Source organism: Ptychodera flava, chromosome 15 (genome assembly GCF_041260155.1).
Source record: "Ptychodera flava strain L36383 chromosome 15, AS_Pfla_20210202, whole genome shotgun sequence".
Taxonomy (NCBI): Eukaryota; Metazoa; Hemichordata; class Enteropneusta; family Ptychoderidae; genus Ptychodera; species Ptychodera flava.
Window position 1 is genome coordinate 13,387,675 of NC_091942.1, and position 25,850 is coordinate 13,413,524.

A 25,850-nucleotide genomic window follows, 5' to 3' on the forward strand; every position below is an offset into this window, starting at 1 on the left:
TTCTGTTATGACTGGTAATGTTATTAACCCTGGATCTGTGGCGTCAGTAATGATCGGTGGTAAAGTTATTAAACCAGGTTCGGTTGCGTCTGTTATGACTGGTAAAGTTATTAACCCTGGATCTGTGGCGTCTGTAATTATTGGTGGTAAAGTAATTAACCCTGGGTCGGTTGCATCAGTTATGACTGGTAATGTTATTAAACCTGGATCTGTGGCGTCAGTAATAATCGGTGGTAAAGTTATTAACCCAGGGTCAGTTGCATCAGTTATGACTGGTAATGTTATTAAACCTGGATCTGTGGCGTCAGTAATTATTGGTGGTAAGTAATTAACCCTGGGTCAGTTGCATCTGTTATGACTGGTAAAGTTATTAACCCTGGATCTGTGGCGTCAGTAATTATTGGTGGTAAAGTTATTAACCCTGGGTCGGTTGCATCTGTTATGACTGGTAAAGTTATTAAACCTGGATCTGTGGCGTCAGTAATTATTGGAGGTAAAGTAATTAACCCTGGGTCAGTTTGCATCAGTTATGACTGGTAAAGTTATTATACCTGGATCTGTGGCGTCTGTAATTATTGGTGGTAAAGTTATTAACCCTGGGTCGGTTGCATCAGTTATGACTGGTAAAGTTATTATACCTGGATCTGTGGCGTCTGTAATTATTGGTGGTAAAGTTATTAAACCAGGGTCGGTTGCATCTGTTATGACTGGTAAAGTTATTAACCCTGGATCTGTGGCGTCAGTAATTATTGGTGGTAAAGTTATTAACCCTGGGTCGGTTGCATCAGTTATGACTGGTAATGTTATTATACCTGGATCTGTGGCGTCAGTAATAATCGGTGGTAAAGTTATTAACCCAGGGTCAGTGGCATCAGTTATGACTGGTAATGTTATTAACCCTGGATCTGTGGCGTCAGTAATGATCGGTGGTAAGGTTATTAAACCAGGGTCGGTTGCATCTGTTATGACTGGTAAAGTTATTAAACCTGGATCTGTGGCGTCAGTAATTATTGGTGGTAAAGTTATTAACCCTGGGTCGGTTGCATCAGTTATGACTGGTAAAGTTATTAAACCTGGATCTGTGGCGTCTGTAATTATTGGTGGTAAGGTTATTAACCCTGGGTCGGTTGCATCTGTTATGACTGGTAAAGTTATTAAACCTGGATCTGTGGCGTCCGTAATAATTTGCGGTAAAGTTATTATACCTGGATCGGTTATGACTGGTAAAGTTATAAGACCGGGATCAGTAGAATCTGTTATAATGGGTATTGTGATGATGCCTGGTTCTGTTGGTTCATTATCTGTAGAAAAAACCAAAATATGATGGGTATTTCAAAGACTCAAAAATGTATAGACAATCTTCATGAACATACCGCATTTCATGACAACCACGAAGAAAACCATTGCCTGAAAGTTCATGTAGAGTTGACAGAATCACAGAAAGAATGTAATTACTATAAGTACAAAAGTTTATTAATGCTAATTGATGGAATACTTTCTAAGTGTTTTAGATTGGTAGAAGCCTCTATTGTATTACTGTAGGTGGTAAACATTTTGTTAAGGAATGAATAATTAGTTTTCGCATTTTTTTCGGGTTCTAAAGTTTGACCATCGATTTATTTCGAATTTGCATAGCATGCATAAATTTCCCCAAATTTCAATACTTTTTTCGATCGATCTTATCGATTAATGTGAAAAAGATTTCAAGACGTTGTATTGCTGCTGTTTTCACATTAATCTCTTTAGTATTTTTCCAAGTATTGACCACCCATTACTCAGATCTAATGGTCGACCCCTCGGTGTGTGGCAGAAATTTCGTGTCACAGTGGAAGTAATTTTAACTGAACAAGAATCAACAAGAACATTTGCTTTGTGACGTTTCTATCATACTTGATCTAAGATCAAAATAGAAATATTTTAACATTTGACAGTTCGACATTGTATATTCATACACGGAAAGACCTTACCTTGTATGAATTCATACTGAATCTCAAACCCGCTGTCGCTGTTTTCACCATCCGATTTGAAGACAAGGTGTGCATATCTGCCGGGTGACTCCACAGACTGAGATATAAACAAAACCCCGCAGAAAGTACCGAAGTGAGGCGAGACTTCTGTCAATCCCCAGTAGATAGTCAAGTGATCCTTGTCATTAGAACAGAGTTCGTCATCTTCTTCCAGTCTAAATGTTATGAAGTTCAGTTTGATGTGATATGCTTGCGGTGCCTGAATTGTCCAATGGTACTCTCTCTCCGGAGGATAGTCATTGGGCCACAGCGGTGACGTCACCACGCCAGGCGCTTCGTCTAACATCACTTCCTGATAGTAACCTGTAAACATTGATAAGTGAAAAGGTATTACATCTAAATCACATGCTATCACTACTTTTGATGATTAAAGTGTGGAAAAACAAGAGGATGGAATGGGACTTTACTATTGATAGTACAACTCCTTAGCCCATTAAAACCGCCAAACACGTGTTATAAATGTAAGGTATCCATAGAAAGACAAAAGATACTGATTTCCAATTAACAAGCATTTCAAATTTTCTAGTGCTTTGCAGCATCAAAAACACTTTGAATTAAAGGAAATCAAATTCTTAAGCGAAAACATGTCGTACTTGATATTTTAGTAACATGAAGCTGCCAAGGAGTGTGTTACTATTAGACTAGACATTACGCAAATACATAAGTTCCTTACGTATATTATATCGCATTAGGAACCCTGAGTCTCCACCAAGCTTCTCTTCTCCAGATATTCCAAGATGACGGTATTTCCACTCGAGGTGATGATGGAAGGTATGTTGGCGAGACAATAGACTCCTAGTACGGGTGCGCTCAACGAATTTCCATCATACACGATAAATCTGTCGAAGGAGTCTTCGCAGGTAGAGAGCACGTTTTTCTGCGTCATTACTGACGAGGTGTTGAGTTGAACGACGGCGTCCAATTGGCTGTTACTTATGGTGATCCTACACCACGTGTTCAAGGCTGGACGGTTCAGCGTATATCGAGGCGAGCCAAAGAACCCGTTTAGATCAAGAAAATATGCACCACAGTCTGTAAGAAAAGGATTATAATTTTAGACTTCTGTGCTTATTGTTGTTGTAAACTTTGGTCGATCTTGATACATTGTTTGTTATACGTCAGTGTAAAGTAGTTTGTATCATGATATAACAAAAATGGAAAACATCAACGTCACAGGTTATGAATACATTTTATGTAAAAAATCTGTATTTGTGTCACCTTGTACCGTTCGGAGATCCCAATGCTCGACGCCCTCAACGCTGGTGTTGAGACTAACCGGGAGAGCTGTGCTGTCGATCAGATGGCAGAGCCCAGACGCGGCGACGTAATCAAAGGCACGACACACAAACGAAGTTTCATTCAAACAAAGATTCATACAGTCTTCCTGTAGTATGCCAGTGGATACTTTCCCGATTTCATCCAGGCTTGAAGTTATTGCGTCGTACGTTGGTTTGAATAGCTGCCACTCTTTACCTGTACAACAAGAAAAAATTACAGAAACGTACGCACTTTTTTAGTTTTTGAAATAACTCAATTTTTCAAACCTTTGTCTCAATCTTCCTTAAATAATTCGAAAATGCGAACAGTTTTCTTACTGTGCCATAGCATAAATAATCTGCGAAAACCACTGACTTTATTTACAATTTTCGGTCATATGTAACTGTATTGTCCGTTAAAATGTTTTTTAACGAAATATTCATATAAAGCGTCTTCACTGTGAGAACGACTTTTGTAGGATGATTAATTGTTATTCGCACTAAAGGAAGGTATCGTTAAAAATTCTAAAATCATACTTTTTAGGTTGAAGGACAAAATCTGAGCTTTCCATTTTAATTGTCGATCAAACAGTCTTACTTCGTGGAAAATTCACTTTAAATTCTATTTTACGATCTAGGCAAATTAGTTAACTTCGAAAGGTCATAAATGTCAGATGTGTATATTGCGCTTTTCCTATTATTGACCATGATTGTCTTTTTAAGCATGATTCATTGTGCAAACGATAGTGCGAAAACTTCTCAAAGTTAGAGTAGATATTAAGGATTTAATGGTCAGCATTACTCACAAACGTCACTTTTTTCGTCTCGCGCGATTTCTTGGCATACGAAAGAACTGACTTCAGGATGAGTAGGTTTGAAACAGAAAAAGTCAGATTACAAGAAACTAGACCCTTCTTCCTTCTCTTGTAAGCATTTGATGTCCAAATTATGTTTTTCGTCACGAAAAAGTCGACCGAGGATCAATATCGTGGAGAAAGCAAGATATTAGGAATTCACAAAAATCGACAACGCAATTCTGAAGTAATTTACTCACTGCAGTAGGCCTCGTCATCCAAGCTAGGGCAGTCTGGGACACTATTACATCGCGTTGTGAGTTCATTCAGACACATGCCGCCTTGGCACATGAATTCACCGAATCCACAGACACTTGGTTCTGGAAATATACAATAACAATGCTCTATAGTGCCTCTCTAATATATTATGAATAGGTGCTAAACAATTCAATAAGTGGTTGCAAAGCGTACACATAGCTAGCGCTCATCGATGACGAGAAGATTAGTGTGCATTTTTGGATATCTGCGTGTTGTCACGGTCTGTCCATGGTAAGACACGAAGACAATCTCCCTCCCCATGAAATCTCCACCTAGAAAAATATAAAGGACGCATCGTGTTCGAAATCAACGATATCATCAAGTGAACTTACTCGTCGGAGGTATTGTGCCGTCGAAGACGTTTCCGATGAAGTTGTCGGCGTAATTCGAGACTTTCGTAAAGATGCCTGGTGATTCGGGGTTCAGGCAAGCATTACCTCGACTCACAATGCCGGCTACGTACCATACACCAGCGTCTTCACAAACCAAGGGTCCGCCACCATCCAACTAATGTATCATAATATTAACGTAGAAATATTAAAGAATATTGATTTCGTTTGTGGCAGATGTACTCAGATATTCGCAAAAGGTCAGGGTTGATAAACGAACAAGAAAGTTTGGATTGATTGATTGATTGATTGATTGATTGATTGATTGATTGATTGATTGATTTATCGTCTGTATATGTTGTTAGCGAAGAGAGCTGGTCTAAATTCGTTAGCCGTTTTGCATGAAATAGCTGAAAATGTGCAATGATTTAGATTTTGGTACAGCCCTTAAATTTTCAAAAAAACATTTTATTTTCAATTAATAAAGCGAACGTTTGATTTTTGTTTCTTCATAAAATTGCAAATGTGAAAATGGCAATATGTTAGTCGTTCATTCTTACAATTTTACATCGACCTGCATCGGTTTCGCTATTAGCATATACCATGATTGACAATGTCACGGATGATTGACAATGTCACGGATCATTGACAATGCCACGATCCCTGCAGTGCGTGTACATACTGTGACTCTAACAGTCACGACGAGTTTGTTTAATGTGGTCGCTTTCATCTTTGAAGAATTTCACAATCACAAAGTAAAACTCACAAAGCAAGTTCCGCTGTTATTGTAAGATGCACACATCATATTTTCTGTCAGTATTTGACCCGGTTCCAGCAAAGATTGGCAGTCTTCGTTTGTAATCACAGGAACACTTGCTTCTCTCAAAACTTCACTTGGTAGATCTAAAACAAAGCATATGGATCTTCACTTAAGATATCCAGACCATGTAAGATTTGATGATTGATCATGAACATAATATTTTTTCTTCGGTTGCTTTTGGTTTTGGTTTTTCTTGATCTGATAATTTACACTACTTTTGGTCATCATACCTTCTTCCTGTGTGCTACCCCAGCCAGTAGTCCAACAGTTCTGTCCGCTGAAGTCCTGACTAGGCGTAGATACACATGCTGGCCCGATGTAAGAGGTAAGATTTACCGATTCAACAAACTCGAGAAGCGCAATATCGTTGTCGTATGTGTCCAAATCAAAGTCTGGATGGATGTAAACATTCTTTACATCGACGAGGACTCTAGACGATTCGTTGAACGCTGTACGATATGTGGTACCAAGATTGACCGAATATGGAACTGGATCGAGCCAGTTATTTCTGAAAAACGGAGAATAAGGTTAGTGATGCAGTTTTGTACATGCTGTTTGACCGCAAATTGCACATATAGTTTGACATTGAAGAAAATGTATATCTGCTAATATTTAAGTAAATTTCTACTCAAGGTAGCAAGCTACCAATGACTATTGCGACACCATCTTATTCAAGCCACTGGCAGGTAGAAATATTGAACTTTTCTTGTGGTACTTAAGCTAAAAGTACTTAGGAATACGATGTTTTCAATTTCCGATTTTCTCTTATCAAATGGGGAAGAATTTCATCCTAGCTAAAAAGTTCTGCAACTTCGAGGAAGTTATTAGTATCACAGTAAATCGACAAAGGCAAAAATGATGAATTTAACAATCTAACCAGCATCGACTCCACGTCAAGAAGCACATGAGAAACACAAAATAGCGTCACTTACATACAGTGTGCTGCTGTCAGGACCCATTTTGGATGGATCAAAGTTCCTCCACAAATGTGACTTTCAATTCCAATTAAACTGTAAATGTTTATCATTGATTGCCACGGCCATTCCTCTACCGTTGTTGCACTACCACCGATGATATTTGAGCTAACTCCCTTGATACCACACACTGAAAACGATTTGGAATACAGAAATGTCATGGGGATGTCTGAAAATCGAGTACGTTAGAAGTAATTTCTCGAACATGTACGGCGAGGAAACACCACAAAAATTGTGACTTTGCGGGCCAAATTTACAAGCAACAATATTCTATTAAACGCTATGCCAGATCGACTTAACCTTGTTAAATAACCGATTCGTTGGCAATGTACATCAAGCAATGTTTGAATAAGCAAGGAAAATATCAAATCTAAAATTTTGATCTGTAGGGTCAATAATAATCGAAAGTGGAACTATTAACCCTAGATCGGCTGCATCTGTTATGACTGGTATTAATGTATGCACAGTCAGTCCTAAGGTCTAACTAATTGGTGGTAAAGTTATCATACCTGGGTCAGTTATGACAGGGTTAGTCGCACCTGTTATAATAGGCACTGTGATGATGCCTGGTTGTGTGGGTTCATCATCTGCAGAAAAGCCACACAAACATGGTTTTAGTATTCAAAGACTTCAGCACATATATAGCATTCTCCACTTAACATATCGTAATGCCGGGCAACTAAACATGTAAAACTTTAATCTGGTAGTTCAACTGAGTCGACGGAATCACGAATGACTACAAAAGTTGACATAAGACATCATGATCTTACAATGTAAAAAATATCAATCATATTAGTCAATAAAATGCTTTTTAAGTACTTAGGAATACTCAGACATACTCAAGATACAATGCAGGCACTATAAAAAACAAAAATGGCAACTCTTTTTTTCGTGACGTGCCCGTTTCTTATTTGATGTCATAAACTATGACTACGACACCCGTGGGATGACAACTATGTAGTCGGAATGCTATTTGTATGACATGGTCATAATAGTCTCTGTCTGTCTGTCTGTGTGTCTGTCTTTCTGTATTTCTGTCTGTCTGCAAATGTCTGTCGGTCGGTCGGTCGGTCGGTCGCTCTCTCTCTCTCTCTCTCTCTCTCTCTCTCTCTCTCTCTCTCTCTCTCTCTCTCTCTCTCTCTCTCTCTCTCAGAAATTACCTTTCAAACCACATCTTACATAAAAACGTTACAAAGACTTTTTAAATACTAATATGGTGTTGGTGAGCATTAAATATGGTCGTAGATTCTTGTAAGCCTCTGTTATTGTTCTGCAACTGGTCCGACATTTTGTGAAAGTAAGAACCATTAGATCTAGGGATGGTCAGAATGCTGACATGCAATATTAAACATGTTTCGATTTAAGCATAGGATAGGATTCGTACTATTTTAAAATTTACACTTTTTACCCCTGCCGAGTTTTTTTGCCGTGTGGATATGGCTTAAATTGCGGTGGCCATGTTTACTCTGTGGCAATAGTTTATCCAGTTTTGCCCACCCTTCCCAATATCCCTCCCTTCCTAAGCGCATGGCAGGAAATATAACACAGATGCAGGAAATAACATTGAGGTGAACAGAGTAATATTTAGGTATACAGAAAGATTCCGTTATTTAGATGTGATGGGACAGCCACTCTAAGGACGTTTACGATTTTACTACTCTCAAGCGTATTTGCAACTAAGGGACCGTTCAGTTTTTACGGCCGGGGGGGCCCGGCAAAATCCAGGGGGGTCATCATAATTTTGGAATCCGCAAAGGGGGGTCATCGCTTTTTCACTGGTAGGAAAGGGGGGGTCACCACATTTTCAAAAACATAATACCAACAATAAAGTTCACTTTATGCCATGGCCATGATCGACCCTCTTTACCGGCGGGCCGCCTTCGGCGGCCCACTCCAATAAATATACATTATGTATTACCCATGACCCTCTTAACGGGCAGACGCCTTTGGCGGCCCACTCCAATTAGGTTTACTTCATGCGATGGCCATGATCGACCCTCTTTACCGGCGGGCCGTCTGCGGCGGCCACTACAATAAATTGACTTAATGTAATACCCCATGGCAATCTTAATGGCCGCACGCCTTCAGCAGCCCTGTCCAGTAAAGTTTACTTTATGCAATAGCCATGATCGACCCTCTTTACCGGCGGGCCACCTTTGGTGGCCGACTAGAATAAAGTAGACTTTACGTAATGGCCATGACCCTCTTAACCGGAGGGCTGCCTTTGGCGAACCACTCCAATAAAGTTTACTTTATACAATGTCCATGGACATGAGTTGTCTATGGAAATGAAGTTAAAAATTGCTTTACAGTCGTCCTAATTAACAGACGTTTCAATGGATGTGGCTGAGAAGTTAGTACACTGGCATCTCTGCTACACGAATAAAGTGCGCCGCGTACCGTAGTTCAAATCCAAACCATGCGGGTAAATTTGACATATGAGTTTTGGTTATTTTTCAGCAGGGGGCGGGGATCATCAATTTTTTTCGTCTGACAAAGGGGGGGTCATCTTTTTTTCACGAAAAATGCAGGGGGGGTCTATATTTTTTTGAACACCGGCGACAAGATTTTGCCGCCCCCCCCCCCAGGCCGTAAAAACTGAACGCTCCCTAAGACAGCTCTGTCGACTGTGTTGACGAAACAAACCGAGGAGCCTCGATATGTACGGTACATGTATCAGGGAGGTCACCGCCTGAATAATTACCAAATGGACATTTGCAACACTACAGTTAAGGCTAGGGTTATAGTGACATGGTCAAAGTAAGTTTCCAGTTAATGTGTAGGGGAGACTATTCTAGAACGACACAGAGGGAGGGTAACACACGAATCTGTCCATAGCCATTGGTACAATTATCTCCTTTACGATGCTTTTGATTGGCATCACCGTGGACAGTCCTTACCTTGTATGAAGTCATACTGAATCTCAAACCCGCTCTCGCTGTTTTCACCATCCGATTTGAAGACAAGGTGTGCATATCTGCCGGGTGACTCCACAGACTGAGATATAAACAAAACCCCGCAGAAAGTACCGAAGTGAGGCGAGACTTCTGTCAATCCCCAGTAGATAGTCAAGTGATCCTTGTCATTGGAACAGAGTTCGTCATCTTCTTCCAGTCTAAATGTTATGAAGTCCAGTTTGATGTGATATGCTTGCGGTGCCTGAATGGTCCAATGGTACTCTCTCTCCGGAGGATAGTCGTTGGGCCACAGCGGTGATGTCAGCACGCCAGGTGCCTCGTTCAACATCACTTCCTGGTAGTAACCTATGTGACAATGATAAGTGATACTCATTTTACCATTTAAAAAAATCTAATTTATCAATATACATGCTAATTTAGACGTGTAATTTTGTAACGTAGTACTGAGAAAACAAAAGCGTGGCATCGGACCTTAACTATTGCTGGCACAAAAGTCTTTGACCCCATGCGTTTATAAATATACGGTATCTGTAGGAAAAGACAAAACTGAACATTTCAAATTTTCTAGCCCTTCGTAGAACCATAAAACACTTGGAATTAAGGAAATTAATTTCTTAAGCACAGAAATGATATTTTTAGTGAAATGAAGCAAACAAAAAGCGATCTCTTATTACTATTGGCCTTATCAATATGCAAATATGTCAGTTCCTTACGTATGTTATATCGCATTAAGAAACCCTGAGTCTCCACCAAGCTTCTCTTCTCCAGATATTCCAAGATGACGGTATTTCCACTCGAGGTGATGATGGAAGGTATGTTGGCGAGACAATAGACTCCTAGTACCGGTGCGCTCAACGAATTTCCGTCATACACGATAAATCTGTCGAAGGAGTCTTCGCAGGTAGATAGCACGTTTTTCTGCGTCATTACTGATGAGGTGTTGAGTTGAACGACGGCGTCCAATTGGCTGTTACTTATGGTGATCCTACACCACGTGTTCATGGCTGGACGGTTCAGCGTATATCGAGGCGAGCCAAAGAACCCGTTCAGATCCAGGAAGTATGCACCACAGTCTGTGAAAAAAGGAAAATTTAGACTGCTGTGCTTATTTCTCTCGTAATATTTTAGTCGATCTTGATACTTTAAGTTATACTTCAAGTCAAATCAAGTCAAATACTTGTAGTTTGTATCATGATAGAACAATAATGCACAGTATCAACGTTAAAGGTCATAAAATATACATTTTATTTAGAAAATACGTATTTGTATTACCTTGTACCGTTCGGAGATCCCAATGCTCGACGCCCTCAACGCTGGTATTGAGACTAACCGGGAGAGCTGTGCTGTTGATCAGATGGCAGAGCCCAGACGCTGCGACGTAATCAAAGGCACGACACACAAACGAAGTCTCATTCAAACAAAGATTCATACAGTCTTCCTGTAGTATGCCAGTGGATACTTTCCCTATTTCATCCAGGCTTGAAGTTATTGCGTCGTATGTTGGTTTGAATAGCTGCCATTCTTTACCTGTACAACAGGATAAATTTACAAAAAAGTACACACTTTTTTAGTTTTTGAAATAACTCAATTTTTCAAACCTTTGTTTTCATCTTTCATGAATATTTCGAAAATGCGAGCAGTTTCCTTATTGTGTCATGTAGCAAAAATAATCTGCGAAAACCACTGACCTTATACAGAATTTACAATTTTAGGTCATCCGTAACTGCATTGTCCGTTAAATATTTCAAATAACGAAAGATTCAAATAACGTGACTTCACTGTGAGAATGTGGCATGATTACTTGTTGTGTACGCTAAAGAAAGGCATTATTTAAAATTCTAAAGTCATGATTTATAGGTTTGAGAACAGAATCTAACATTTCGATTTTAACTGTCGATCAAACCGTCTTATTTCGTTGAAAATTCACTTTAAATTCTATTTTACGATCCAGGCAAACTAGCTAACCTTGAAGGTCCCAATGTCCGTATTGCGATTTTCCTATTCTTCACCATGATTTTCTTTTAAGCATGATTCACAAAACGATAGTGGGAAAAAGCTTTTCTAAGTAGGTATTAAGGATTTAATGGTCAACAATACTGATATTCCACGTGATTTTATCGTCTCGCGCGATTTCTTGGTATACGAAAAAGCTGACTTCAGAATGAGTGGGTTTGAAACAGAAAAAGTCAGATTACAAGAAACTGGCCCCTTCTTGTTTTTTATGTAACAATATAGTGTCCAAACTATGTTTTTCGTCCCGAAAAAGTCGACCGAGGACCAATTATGGAGAGAGCAAGATATTAGGAATTCACAAAAATCGACCACGCAATTCTCCAAGTTTGATAATACTATCAAATTGTAAAGGAAACTTCTTCCTGTTCTGAATCAGGATTAAGGGGAACTTCAGACCACAGTACGCGTAGATGTAGTAACTATATAGATCAGGGCGACACAGGAATTAACGTTGCGCTCATAACTTTATTTCCCCAGGTCAGCCTGATGTCTGCTTTGGGCAACCCTTAGCTCCGAGAGCGTGGATATATGCTCACTCCAAGGCCCCCAAAGTCTGACTCTCAAATTTACAAAACTTTGTCGACAAGAAAACTTGCCAACGCTAGTTTCACAATGATTAACAGGTAGTATGCATGAGACATGTCACAACACCATTGTTTTAAATCCAAGCTGTGAAAATATGAAAAGCGATACTTGACAGCTACAGTTCTGATAAAAGTTCGACTACATTGTCTTTCTATTGTCCAACCTTGCGTGAGAGATTTCATGCATAATCATAGGAATTCACGAGACATGCGGGTGCCTGGAATGGCGCTGCCATTGAATTTGAACAGAAGAGACTTGAACATGTAATTCGCCGCCAATTTTGAAGAATTACACCTCCGGTAAAAAAAAAATCGTGGGAATTGAAGCCCAAGTGGCGAAATTTTGAAATTTGGCGAATTACTAGAATGAAGATTTACAGTAACCGGTGCAAATTATAGAAACATGATAATACACTCACTGCAGTAGGCCTCATCATCCAAACTAGGGCAGTCTGGGACACTATTACATCGCGTAGTGAGTTCATTCAGACACATCCCACCTTGACACATGAATTCACCGCTTCCACAGACACTTGGTTCTGGAAAAAATCATAATGATTATGTTCGGTAGTGCCTCACCTGCTAAACAGTTCAATGAGTGGTTGCAAAGTAGAGAGTGCACATTAGCTGGCGCTAATTGATGACAATAAAATAAGTGTCAATTCTAGTTCATCTTTGGATATTTGCATGTTGTCACGGTATGTTCATGGTAAGACAAGAAGACAAACCCCCTCCCTGAAAATGATATCTCGATCTTAAAAAAGATAAAGGGCGCATTGTGTTTGACATCGATGATATGATCAAGTGAACTTACTCGTCGGAGGTATTGTGCCGTCGAAGACGTTTCCGATGAAGTTGTCGGCGTAATTCGAGACTTTTGTAAAGATGCCTGGTGATTCGGGGTTCAGGCAAGCATTACCTCGACTCACAATGCCAGCTACGTACCATACACCGGCGTCTTCACAAACCAAGGGTCCGCCACCATCCAACTAATGTATCATAATATTAACGTAGAAATATTAAAGAATATTGATTTAGTTTGCGGCAAATGTACTCAAATTCTCGCAAAAGGTCATGGGTTGATAAACGAACAAGAAAGTTTTGATTGATTGATTGATTGATTGATTGATTGATTGATTTATTGATTGATTGATTGATTTATCGTCTGTATATGTTGTTAGCGAAGAGCGCTGTTAGCCGTTTCATCCAGTAGCTGAAAATGTACAGTGATTTAGATTTTGTGCAGCCTTTAAATTTTCAAAACAACATTTTATTTTCAATCAGTATAGTGAACGTTTGATTTTTGTTTCTTCATAAAATTACAAATGTGAAAATGGCAATACGTTAGTCGTCCATTCTTAAAATTTTACATCGACCTGCATCGGTTTCGCTATTAGCATACATCATGATTCACAATGTCACGGATGATTGACAGTGTCACGGATGATTGACAATGTCATGTGTACATACTGTGACTGTAACAGTCACGACGGCTTTGTTTCATGTGGTTGCGTGCATCTGTACCACAGAACGAGTTTGAAGAATTTGACAATCACAAAGTAAAACTCACAAAGCAAGTCCCGCTGTTATTGTAAGATGCGCACATCATATTTTCTGTCAGTATTTGACCCGGTTCCAGCAAAGATTGGCAGTCTTCGTTGGTAATCACTGGCACACTTGCTTCTCTCAAAACTTCACTTGGTAGATCTAAAACAAAGCATATGAATGTGGATCTTCACTTAAGATATCGAGACCATGTAAGATTTGATGATTGACCATGAACATAATATTTTTCTTCGGTTGCTTATTGTTGTTTATTTGTTTTCTTGATCTAGTGTTATGCTGAACTTACACAAGTTGGCGTTATACGGAAGAAGCGCAAAAGTTACAAAGAAGATCTACAGTATTTTGACAGAAAAAGACAAACGGGATTGTTGCAAAAATTTCACTGATGCATGAAAGCTATTATATAAGTTTTATATAATTCGTTTCTTTGTAAGATTTTTAACTTTTCAAATATAACTGGCTGAATTCAATGACAATTTGCGAAAGTTTAATAGTGTGGATGTGTCTCTGATAATTTACATTACTCTTGGTCCCCATACCTTCTCCCTGTGTGCTACCCCAGCCAGTAGTCCAACAGTTTTGACCGCTAAAGTCCTGACTTGGCGAAGATACACATGCTGGCCCGATGTAAGAGGTAAGATTTACCGATTCAACAAACTCGAGAAGTGCGATGTCGTTGTCGTATGTGTCCAAATCAAAGTCTGGATGAATGTAAACATTCTTTACGTCGACGAGGACTCTAGACGATTCGTTGAACGCTGTACGATATGTGGTACCAAGATTGACCGAATATGGAACTGGATCGAGCCAGTTATTTCTGAAAAACGGAGAAAAGGGTTAGTGATGAAGTTTTGTACATGTTGTTTGACTGCCGATCGCACATATATTTTGACCTTGAAGAAAATGTATATCTGCTGATATTTAAGTAAATTTCTACTCAAGGTGTCCAGCTACCAATGACTATTGCAACACCATCTTATTCAAGCCACTGGCAGGTAGAAATATTGAACTTTCTTGTGGTACTTAAGCTAAAAGTACTTAAGGATGTTTTCAATTTCTAATTGTCTTTTACCGAATTGAGATGCGGAATTCTACCCCAGCTAATAACTTTGTGACTTCGAGGAAGTTATTAGTATCAAAGTAAATCAACAAAGGCAAAATGATGAATTTGACAATCAAACCAGCATCGCCTCCACGTCAAGAAGCACATGAGAAACACAAAATAGCGTCACTTACATACAGTGTGCTGCTGTCAGGACCCATTTTGGATGGATCAAAGTTCCTCCACAAATGTGACTTTCAATTCCAATTAAACTGTAAATGTTTATCATTGATTGCCACGGCCATTCCTCTACCGTTGTTGCACTACCACCGATGATATTTGAGCTAACTCCCTTGATACCACACACTGAAAATGATTAATGTGATAATACACTTGATGGATATCACAGATGCACAAAGATATATACAGAAAGAGCAATCTGCGCATTGCGTTCGACACGTTTATTTAGCTTTACATCCTTACGACAATATTCTATTTAAGCAATGCCAGATCGACTTAACCGTGTAAAATTACCGATTTTATTGCAATGTATAAAGGAAAACTTGAATGGGCGGCTGGATCTGTTATGACTTGTATTAATGTCATTAAACTTGTATATGCTCTGTCAGTCCTAAGTTCAAACTAATTGGTAGTAAACTTATCATACCTGGGTCGGTTATGACAGGGTTAGTCGCACCTGTTATAATGGGCACTGTGATGATGCCTGGTTGTGTTGGTTCATCATCTGCAGAAAAGCCAAACAAACATATTTTGAGTATTCAAAGACTTCAGCACATAAAGCATTTTCCACTTAACATATCGTAATGCCTGACAACTAAGTATGGGAAGCCTCGAAGTTAAGGTGAATCGACGGAATCGCGAATGAATACAAAAGTTGACATAAGACATCATGGTTTTTCAAAGTAAAAAATACCAATTACATTAATCAATAAAATGCTTCTTGGGTACTTTGGAATACTCGAACATACTAAATGATACGATACGGACACAATCAAAAACAGAACAAAATTGGCAATTCTTTTTTTTCCGTGACGTGTCCGTTTCTTATTTGATGTCATACACTATGACCACGACACGCGTGAGATGACAACTATGTAATCGGAATGGTGTTTGTATGACATGGTCGTAATAGTCTCTGTCTGTCTGTCTGTCTGTCTGTCTGCCTGTCTCACCCCCCCTCTCTCTCTCTCTCTCTATCTCTCTCTCTCTCGCTCTCTCTCTCTCTCTCTCTCTCTCTCTCTCTCTCTCTCTCTCTCTCTCTCTCAGAAATTATATTTCAAACCACATCTTACAGCGATAAACGCTTCCGCGTTTACAATAATTTTACTTAAACCACTAATATGGTGTTAATGAGCATTAAATATAGCAGTAGATTCTTGTAAGCCTCTGTGCTTTTTCTGCAACTGGTCAACATTTTGTGAAGCTATGGATCATTAGATCTTGGGGTGGTTAGAATGCTGACATGCAATTTTTTTGTGCTTTAAAGTTCAACATGTTTCGGGTTAAGCATAGCATTCGTACTTTTTCTCAAATTTACTTTTTCCCTGTCGATCGATTTTTGTTATGTGGAATATGTCTTCAATTTTGGTCGTCATGTTTACTCTGTCGAAGTAGTATCTCCACTTTTGCCCACCCTCCCCAATATCTAATGGTCATCCATATGCGCATGGCAGGAGATACACCTCAGAGGCAGGAATTACTATTGAGATGAAAATGGAAATATTTCGGTATTAGAAGGACTTCGTTACTTAGATTTGATGGGACAGACACCGTACAGGACGTTTACGGTTTAAGTACTGTCAAGCGTATGTGCAATAAAACTAAAACAGCTTTGTCGATATTGACGAAATAAATCGTGGAACTGTGCGTATTGAAATGTTTTAGGACAGTCATCACCCGAGTAATTGCCAAATGGAAATTTCCAACACTAAAGTTAAGGCTAGGGTTAAAGGGACATGGTCACGGTAAGTGTCCAGTTAATGTGTAGGAGTAAACGGTCTTAGAACGACACACAGAGAGGGTAAAACTCAAATCAGTCCGTAGCTATTCGTACAATTATCTCCTCTACGATGCTTTTGATTGGCATCACCGTGGACAGTCCTTACCTTGTATGAAGTCATATTGAATCTCAAACCCGCTCTCGCTGTTTTCACCATCCGATTTGAAGACAAGGTGTGCATATCTGCCGGGTGACTCCACAGACTGAGATATAAACAAAACCCCGCAGAAAGTACCGAAGTGAGGCGAGACTTCTGTCAATCCCCAGTAGATAGTCAAGTGATCCTTGTCATTGGAACAGAGTTCGTCATCTTCTTCCAGTCTAAATGTTATGAAGTCCAGTTTGATGTGATATGCTTGCGGTGCCTGAATTGTCCAATGGTACTCTCTCTCCGGAGGATAGTCGTTGGGCCACAGTGGTGACGTCAGCACCCCAGGTGCCTCGTTCAACGTCACTTCCTGGTAGTAACCTAATGATGTAGAAATGATGTGATACTCATTTTTATTATTATTTAATATTTAATATGTCTAAGTTACATACAAACTTGGCCACATACTTTTGTACATTATTATGGGGGAAAACAAATTTAAAGCATGGCGTGGGACCTTAACTATTGGTGGCATTGAACTGTTTAACCCCCTGAAAAGCGCCATAGATGTATTTACAAAAATACGAAAAGACAAAACTGACATTTCCAATCAACAAGCGTTTCAAACATTTTCTAGCCCTTTGTAGCACCATCAAAACCCTTGGAATTAGAGGAAATCCATTTCTCATGCGCAGATATGTCGTAGTTGGTATTTTTAGTAAAATGAAGAAGATAAAACGCGATCTCTTATTACTATTGGCCTTATCAATATGGAAAAGTCTGAGTTCCGTACGTATATTATATCGCATTAGGAAACCCTGAGTCTCCACCAAGCTTCTCTTTTCCAGGTATTCCAAAATGACGGTATTTCCACTCGAGGTGATGATTGAAGGTATGTTGGCGAGACAATAGACTCCTAGTACCGGTGCGCTCAACGAATTTCCATCATACACGATAAATCTGTCGAAGGAGTCTTCGCAGGTAGACAGCACGTCTTTCTGCGTCATCACTGATGAGGTGTTAAGCTGAACGACGGCGTCCAATTGGCTGTTACTTATGGTGATCCTACACCACGTGTTCATGGCTGGACGGCTGAGTGTATATCGAGGCGAACCAAAGAACCCGTTTAGATCCAGAAAATATGCACCACAGTCTGTTGAGGAAAAGGAAAGATGTACCGTTTTATCATAACGTTGTCCTTGCATTTTTAATGTCAATCCTTATTCAATTTCTATCCTTCTCAAAGGCCATTCAGATTGTACGACTGTGGACAATATTCATGATGAGAAACGTCTCGTTTACGTAAATTTTATTCAGAAGAGAAAAACCAAGTCAACAATACGCTGTGATTGTCAATATTTTGGTCATTTCATACGCTCAACTATTACCTTGCACAGTTCGGAGATCCCAATGCTCGACGCCCTCAACGCTGGTGTTGAGACTAACCGGGAGAGCTGTGCTGTTGATCAGATGGCAGAGCCCAGACGCTGCGACGTAATCAAAGGCACGACACACAAACGAAGTCTCATTCAAACAAAGATTCATACAGTCTTCCTGTAGTATGCCAGTGGATACTTTCCCAATTTCATCCAGGCTTGAAGTTATTGCGTCGTATGTTGGTTTGAATAGCTGCCATTCTTTACCTGTTTCCATGAAAATATAATTACAAAAGTTACAAACTTTTTCAGACCGTCACGCGTACTAATTACACTAGTTTGCAAGCATATCTCAATATGGTTCATGAATTGCTACATTTACCCGTAATTAAGCCTATCAGTTTTCTCATTGAACCATTATACCTTAAGTCTACGAAAACCATTGACCATATACAGAATTTACATCGTCTGTCAAGTCGCAAGTTAACAATTTCCTGGCGAAAAGCTACAATTAAGTAACGTATGTTGATATAAACAATTATGCGGTCTGATTTGGAACTGAATGTTGCATTTGACTTTTAATTGCAAATTGAAACGTCTTCTTTCGCAGAAAATTTACCTTAAACTCTGACATATGATCGAGCCAAAATAAGTCAGTTTCGAAAGGTGCCGGTCAAATACGATGATTTAATTTTACTTTTCCTTATTAGCAAGACAGTTTTAAGCGTGATTGAATGTTTTACAAATTAATGGGAACAAACGTTTGAAAGCCACGGTGGACATTTTGGATTGATATAACGTCACTGAAATCACGCGCGATTTTAAACTGTATCACCAGTCGCAAGATTTAATATGAACGAAAGAGCTAAGTTCAGGATGATGAGTGAGTTTGAAACAGAATATGTCGGGTTACGGAAAACTATAGACTTGCTTCAAGTCAGTTGACATATAAATATCAAAACTGAGTAATTTGAAGGAATAAACTTCAGCAGACTGTCGTGTTAGTGGCAGGCTGATGCATAGATCGTTAGGTGAACGCGATGGCTAGGCCAGTCGGTAACTGCTGCCGGGAAAACCCAGGTGACGGAGGCCAGTGTAAGAAAACTAGAACCTTCTTTCTTTCTACTGAACCTCATCGCCTAAAGTATGCTTTTCCTCCTGAAGAAGTTGACCGAAGACCAACTCCTTGGAGTTATATGATGGAACTTAGGATTCCTCAAAAAGGAGAAGCAACTCAAGTTTGATACTGTACTCACTGCAGTAGGCCTCGTCATCCAAGCTAGGGCAGTCTGGGACACTATTACATCGCGTTGTGAGTTCATTCAGACACATCCCACCTTGACACATGAATTCACCGCTTCCACAGACACTCGGTTCTGGAAAAGACAATGACAATGTTCATTGGCGCCTCGTCAAATGTTTTATGAACAGGTGTAATAACAGCTCCATGAATGACTAATTGCAGAGAAGGAAGCCGGTGTATGAGGCTCTTTGTAGGCAATAAAAATATTGTCAATATCAGCACATGTGTGGATAATTAAACGCGTTGGTCAATCGATTCATGGTACGATTTATAGACAAAATTTATCTGGCAATGTGCCATTCACCTATAAACTCAATGGATACATATTTGACATAAAAAATGGTCAAGTGAACTTACTCGTCGGAGGTATTGTGCCATTGAAGACGTTACCGATGAAGTTGTCGGCGTAATTCGAGACTTTTGTAAAGATGCCTGGTGATTCGGGGTTCAGGCAAGCATTACCTCGACTAACAATGCCAGCTATGTACCATGCACCGCCGTCTTCACAAACCAGAGGTCCACCACCATCCAACTGTGTATTAACAAAGACAAAAAACGACTATACTGTTGATTTGTTTCCATCATATGGACCTCTCGCTAAGGTCCGTTAACGAGTAAACGGAGTAGTTCAAACAGAGCACGGAAAAAGCACATATTGTATAACGGAGAAACCTTACACTTTGATCACTAAGTGTTGCAAAATCTGTACAGGTCAAAAGTTTCGTGAGCAGAAACTTGAACGGTTGTCATCAAGTTAAACTCATCAGATGTTTTAAAATGTGATACATGCAGTTTCAACTAGTTGTAACTCAATGATGATTTAAACTTACTTCTCGGAAACGATCGTACATTAGGAGATAAATCATAATTTCCATCAACACATGTTCATTTCAAACAACACATGTTCATTTCAAACATCACCGTTTACAATCTTGACGATGGCTTCGCCCCCTCCCCCAAGCATGCGTATTAAACTACATTAAACTATATGGACTTTGACAAACATGGAACAACGTCAAAGACTTCGGAGTGGTTACTTTTATCTCTGACACTAAAGTATTTTGATAACGGAACGTGCAACTCACAAAGCAAGTTCCGCTGTTATTGTAAGATGCACACATCATATTTTCTGTCAGTATTTGACCCGGTTCCAGCAAAGATTGGCATTCTTCGTCCGTAATCAGAGGAACGCTTGCTTCTCTCAAAACTTCACTTGGTAGATCTAAAAGCAAAATTTATTCATGTATACGTAAATCTTTACTAGAATAGCATGACCATGTCAGATTTGATTAATCTACAAGATAACGAACTGTTTTCGGTTGTTTTCTAGTTTCTCCCATGATCTATAAGTAGGCTGTGATGACATCATCCTCTGTTCAACTTATACGTTACATAAGCAAATAGAAACAATATAATTTTTAAAAGTTGTAGAAAAAGTGAGACTCAGATATCGTCTGATCAGGAGCACTAGACGGATGTTGTTAAGCCGCCATTCCAGCTTTCACTCTTCCATTTTATTTCAACTGAGTTTGTCCAACTTTATTTAAATCAGTTGAATAATCTCTGTAGCAATTTACGAAATTTGAATCGTATGGATAATTCTCAGATAATTCAATTATTTTGGCCCCATACCTTCTCCCTGTGTGCTACCCCAGCCAGTAGTCCAACAGTTCTGTCCGCTGAAGTCCTGACTCGGACCAGCTATGCACGCTGGCTCGGTGTAAGAGGTAAGATTTACCGACTCAACAAACTCGAGAAGTGCAATATCGTTGTCGTATGTGTCCAAATCAAAGTCTGGATGGATGTAAACATTCTTTACGTCAACGAGGACTCTGGACGATTCGTTGAACGCTGTACGATATGTGGTACCAAGATTGACCGAATATGGAACTGGATCGAGCCAGTTATTTCTGAAAAGGATATAAAGAAATATCGGTTCACAGTAGGGTACTGTACGTGTTGTGTGATTGCAACTAACCCACCATGATTGTCTCTCGATGAAGAAAATAACGATTGCGTCATTTTAACATGTATTTACACTTTTATCTTTAATCAATAATTATCCACTGAAGGTATTAGTGCCCTTGGATTATGCAACAACGTGTACTACTGCCCGGTTTTTGCAATTTGAATGAAGAAACCGTTTTGAATGCTCATCACCTGGTGAGTTATTATTTCTTGGTTAGAAATCTGATGTAATATTTCAATCTCAGCGAAAAATCTGATGTGATATTTCAACCTTGGCCTCCTCACTGAGGCTCTCGGCTTCTCTGAAGACCAGAATTTGTCATAAGCGGGTCACATGACATCAAAGAATGAGATATCTCACGCGAGATTTAACTAAAAACCGGATGGGAATTTATACTATTTTACTCATATTGTTTTCCTGACTTGAAATTATCGAGAAAATGACGGTGTATTTGGATATTGGGTAGATGGTCTTCTGTCTGAATATGCTTCAAGAGCACTCGGCCTTTTAGCTCAGATATTTTTCTAGCGCCGACTGCTGGTTTTATGTCGTCATCCATGCCAAATAGAAATGCAGAATTATTCCCTTGCGACTTTCTGCGTCTTAAATAAAGTGGCTGGCAGCAATATAAATCGACAAAAGCAAAAAAATAAACATTGCAATAAAGGTTATACTGACTCAACTTGGTGAAACGGAAAATAGCGTCACTTACATACAGTGTGCTGCTGTCAGGACCCATTTTGGATGGATCAAAGTTCCTCCACAAATGTGACTTTCAATTCCAATTAAACTGTAAATGTTTATCATTGATTGCCACGGCCATTCCTCTACCGTTGTTGCACTACCGCCGATGATATTTGAGCTAACTCCCTTGTCGCCGCATCCTGGAAAGAACAAATATTATGAAAATGGTGAATATCACAGACATTATAAAAATATGTTTATAGAAGGAGTTACCCATGCATGTCATTCTCCTTGTCATCCGTTGATCACTTATGATGGTTAACAGCTATGGGAATTTCAGAAAATAGGGTACACTCTGAGGAGTGTCCTGGAAATGTGACGCGTGAAAATGCCGCCATAATTATGTCTTTGCTAAATTTCAAACAATCAATATTCATTTTACGTAGTGTCAGATCGACTCCACGCTCATACATATCAATCTGAAACTCAAATTTTCATTCTTTCTAAGTTTTGTAGTGAAATGGCAACCTTGAGAAATACAGAGCAAAAATCTACTACTATAAAAATATGGCACATGTTTGCACGAAAATGAAATATTCACACCAAGCTCTAACTTGAATCTCTGAGTTGCATAATAATTTCATGTAAATTTACATCAATATCCATTGCAATAATGCGTATCAGAAGAATAAAAGCACTTGAAAACTTACCTGAGTAAGACTGTGCATAGCAGTGCCGCGTGACAGTGATGGTCGTGACTATGACTAGAGTAATACCCCGGATGACCGACTTGAAAACAGTCACTGAGAAAGACAACGAAAATACGTCCTACTAAATGCATACATTTGGACGAGGAAGCATAGGAAACACGGTCGCTATATTTTTCTTGTACTGTATATTTGAGCGTCATGATTAGAAAATGAAAAGCGACACTAATGACATGTAGGAGCACATACGACTGACTCATTGCCACTACAAAATCTTTCCAACAACGTAACATAATACAATCCTAACACTGGTACAGTCCTGAGATGGAATCATTTAATTCACGATGGACTGGGACCATGAACTTCTCTTGGATCCGCAGTGCGAAATGTTTGTCGTAATACCTACGGAAACCATGCGTTGAGTTTTTTCTCAGAAGGCAGGTTTACAAATCGACAGACCAAGAAAGCAAAGGTAAAAAGTATGTGTATGTAACGTATTGTACAAGAACAATCGTCCCCGTCATTTCCGATATACAAAACTAAGTTTCCTTTTTCATGTAAAATAGTGTTGTGGTATCGGAACACAACTTGTACAAGAACATGAATCTGATATCAAGTTGCAAACTTACTTCTCTCCCCTTGGCAGTGCTCTCCATCCAATTCTATCAGCTATAATGGACCCCGGCTCCTTCATTTTCCTCTTATAAGATTACCTTATCAGATCTGAAGCGTTGACGACCTCTTTGAACTACGGCGACTCCTGGCAACATCTACAAAACTACAGTTCAATTTGTTGTTGTTTGTAAAACTTCCTTGGTTACAGAACCAAACATTGGCTGAGTTCTCATCGGATTTCGTGGGAATGCTAGGAGATCATTCTAGTTTTCACCACGACGGCAGATCTTTGTGTCAACCTCGAATGTGTCAGTTGAGTTTGAGGAAATGTCTTGCGAACCATCATCAGACGACAACCAACTTCTCTTCACGCAGATAGAATGCGCCCCGGGGACAAATATTCGGACTCCCAATTTTTTTCACTATTATTTTTTGATCTACAGCTTGTGGGGCTCATTTTGAAGCTTTCGGAGCAAGAAAAAAATTCACCGTCTTATTTTCACGGAAATCGGAAATGTTATTTTTCCCTATAGAGTTAACACAGGAATGGCGGCCATATTTAATTTCAAATATCGGTAAATTTTTCTCTTGTACCAAACTTTGCACGGTGACCCCTATTTTTATTATTGATTTGATGAGAGAGTGGTTTAAGGTTTCACTGAGCAAAGTTTGGGCAAAGTTTAAGTTTTTTACTTTCATGGCGCGTACTATCTTAAGAAGTTTTATTTCCCGGTATGACTACATCGCTTGTCCTTCATATGGCGCAAAAACCTTCGGTGCAGCAAATATACCACCGTGACGTCAGATTCATGGATATGCCGGGGACAGTTGAAGTTGTTCAACGATATCTTTTCCAGTGGGTGATCAATGTGTCTCTTATCAGGATATGTGAAGAACTTGTCTGTGTGGTTTGCCGATGGGGAGAGCCAAAGTTTTTAGCATATACAGGACAGTTTGGGGTTTTAGAGGGGAGGGGGATAGGATGTTTCCTGTTGAAGAATGGGGAGAAGTGAAAAATTAGTTGGCGGGAGAGAAACTTCTCGAATTTTCGCGCAGTGCAGTTGCTACACAAATTTTTAATGGTTTTAAAATGATCTTAGAATAATAAGTTTAGTTTGGAAAAAAAGGAGGAAACCAGTATATTTCATACCCAGGGTCTTGACATTTGCCGAGAGGGTGTTCATTTCAAACGAGTTGAGATACCATGTTAGGTATTGCTAAAATGAAATTATTCGCACTGCTTGAAGGCTTGCTCTTAAACCAAGGCTTAAGCAGCCCATGAACATACTTAAGGTCCCTTTGCCTTTTCGTTTGTACAGTTTACATGTTGACAACATTTTCAACATTTCAGAAAAGGTAACGAAAACCAGACTACTGACCATTTCTAATCATCATTTCACCCAGAAAGGACTTGGAAAGGCTTATGGGTTAATTACTTTTTTCGACAACGCAACTGCGCAATATTTTTTAACGATATTCATGGGTGAGAATTGCGAATTTCTGCTGGCTTGTGTTAATTCTAATTCTAGAAGAAAATTTTAAAGAGCTTCATTCCTTGATTGGCCCCTTTGAACTAAAGCTAGTGAATGAATGCTGACGGCAAGATCTTCTTTTTAAATATGAGCTGTCGATGGGAATGTCTATGTCCGAGGCAGTAAGTAGCACGCATACTGACTCAGTTAGTCATCACCTATTGTCTCACACTAGCAAAATAATACAAAATTAACCGTGCTGTGTTTTCCTGTGGCGCCATTTTGAATTTACTGGAGGTCACCCTAAGCCAGACTTTTCACCGTATCAGACCCGCATCACTTTTGCACAAAGAGAGTTTTTCTCAAACAAAGACCAGGGAATGCACTCCGCAAGTATTCATAATAATATACGTGAAGTTGTACCGACTTGTGTTAGTTCTGAATGAACTGATATTGAAGTTTCACTACTGATACCAGATTCTCACACGAAGCCCAACGGCATAAGTTTTCCCTTTTAGCTATGCCGCCCCTTTAAATACACATTCAAAAAATGACAACATATTGGATTTTCGCTTTTAAAGATCAAGTTTTTTTTATTCATTGACGGTTTGCTCTGACTCAGACAGAGAGATACGTCTCCGACTAGATGAAGGAAACGATTTTACGTCAAGTGTCGGTTCCTTAGAGAAGAGATAAAAATCCTTCAAGTTGTTTTAAGTCAACACTGAGGTCAAACAAGGCAACGACAATTGTTAGAGGTATTGCTAAGATTATGCCAAGGATTTTGTAATTTTCAAACCCCTATGTGGATACGTTGTTTACTTGATTTCTTCTTTCACCAAAATTAAAATAGCATATCTGAATGAAATCTTAAGACCTGCTTTGCACGAAAACCGATGAAAGAGTGTATTTTAACAGGAAATGATTGAACAGTGTTGCTCCGGACATAATAAGTTTACCTTGTTGAAGTAACCA

The 25,850-nt window shown here is 39.3% G+C and overlaps 1 protein-coding gene across 2 annotated transcripts in view; it reads right to left on the bottom strand.

Moving 5' to 3' along the window:
• Positions 1-2,190: 2,190 nt before the first annotated feature.
• LOC139151210 (ovochymase-like) overlaps positions 2,191-25,850 on the bottom strand; it is a 61,860-nt gene continuing 38,200 nt past the window's right edge. Inside the window, exons 1-28 of one of the 2 annotated variants that reach the window (XM_070723829.1) lie at positions 23,418-23,518; positions 22,792-22,884; positions 22,110-22,281; positions 21,061-21,338; positions 20,514-20,650; positions 19,786-19,960; positions 19,382-19,501; positions 18,138-18,392; positions 17,543-17,902; positions 16,768-17,130; positions 15,309-15,386; positions 14,836-15,007; positions 14,139-14,416; positions 13,604-13,740; positions 12,848-13,022; positions 12,453-12,572; positions 10,709-10,963; positions 10,150-10,509; positions 9,419-9,781; positions 7,028-7,105; positions 6,477-6,648; positions 5,775-6,052; positions 5,491-5,627; positions 4,728-4,902; positions 4,338-4,457; positions 3,246-3,500; positions 2,701-3,059; positions 2,191-2,330 (exon numbers count right to left, since the gene is read on the bottom strand). In XM_070723829.1, the coding sequence (XP_070579930.1) occupies positions 2,716-3,059; positions 3,246-3,500; positions 4,338-4,457; positions 4,728-4,902; positions 5,491-5,627; positions 5,775-6,052; positions 6,477-6,648; positions 7,028-7,105; positions 9,419-9,781; positions 10,150-10,509; positions 10,709-10,963; positions 12,453-12,572; positions 12,848-13,022; positions 13,604-13,740; positions 14,139-14,416; positions 14,836-15,007; positions 15,309-15,386; positions 16,768-17,130; positions 17,543-17,902; positions 18,138-18,392; positions 19,382-19,501; positions 19,786-19,960; positions 20,514-20,650; positions 21,061-21,338; positions 22,110-22,281; positions 22,792-22,884; position 23,418 (5,451 nt within the window). In that variant the 5' untranslated portion in view covers positions 23,419-23,518 and the 3' untranslated portion in view covers positions 2,191-2,330; positions 2,701-2,715. Of the gene's footprint in view, positions 2,331-2,700; positions 3,060-3,245; positions 3,501-4,337; positions 4,458-4,727; positions 4,903-5,490; positions 5,628-5,774; positions 6,053-6,476; positions 6,649-7,027; positions 7,106-9,418; positions 9,782-10,149; positions 10,510-10,708; positions 10,964-12,452; positions 12,573-12,847; positions 13,023-13,603; positions 13,741-14,138; positions 14,417-14,835; positions 15,008-15,308; positions 15,387-16,767; positions 17,131-17,542; positions 17,903-18,137; positions 18,393-19,381; positions 19,502-19,785; positions 19,961-20,513; positions 20,651-21,060; positions 21,339-22,109; positions 22,282-22,791; positions 22,885-23,417; positions 23,519-25,850 lie in introns of those variants that run through there. The other variant, XM_070723830.1, reaches the window with a different exon arrangement.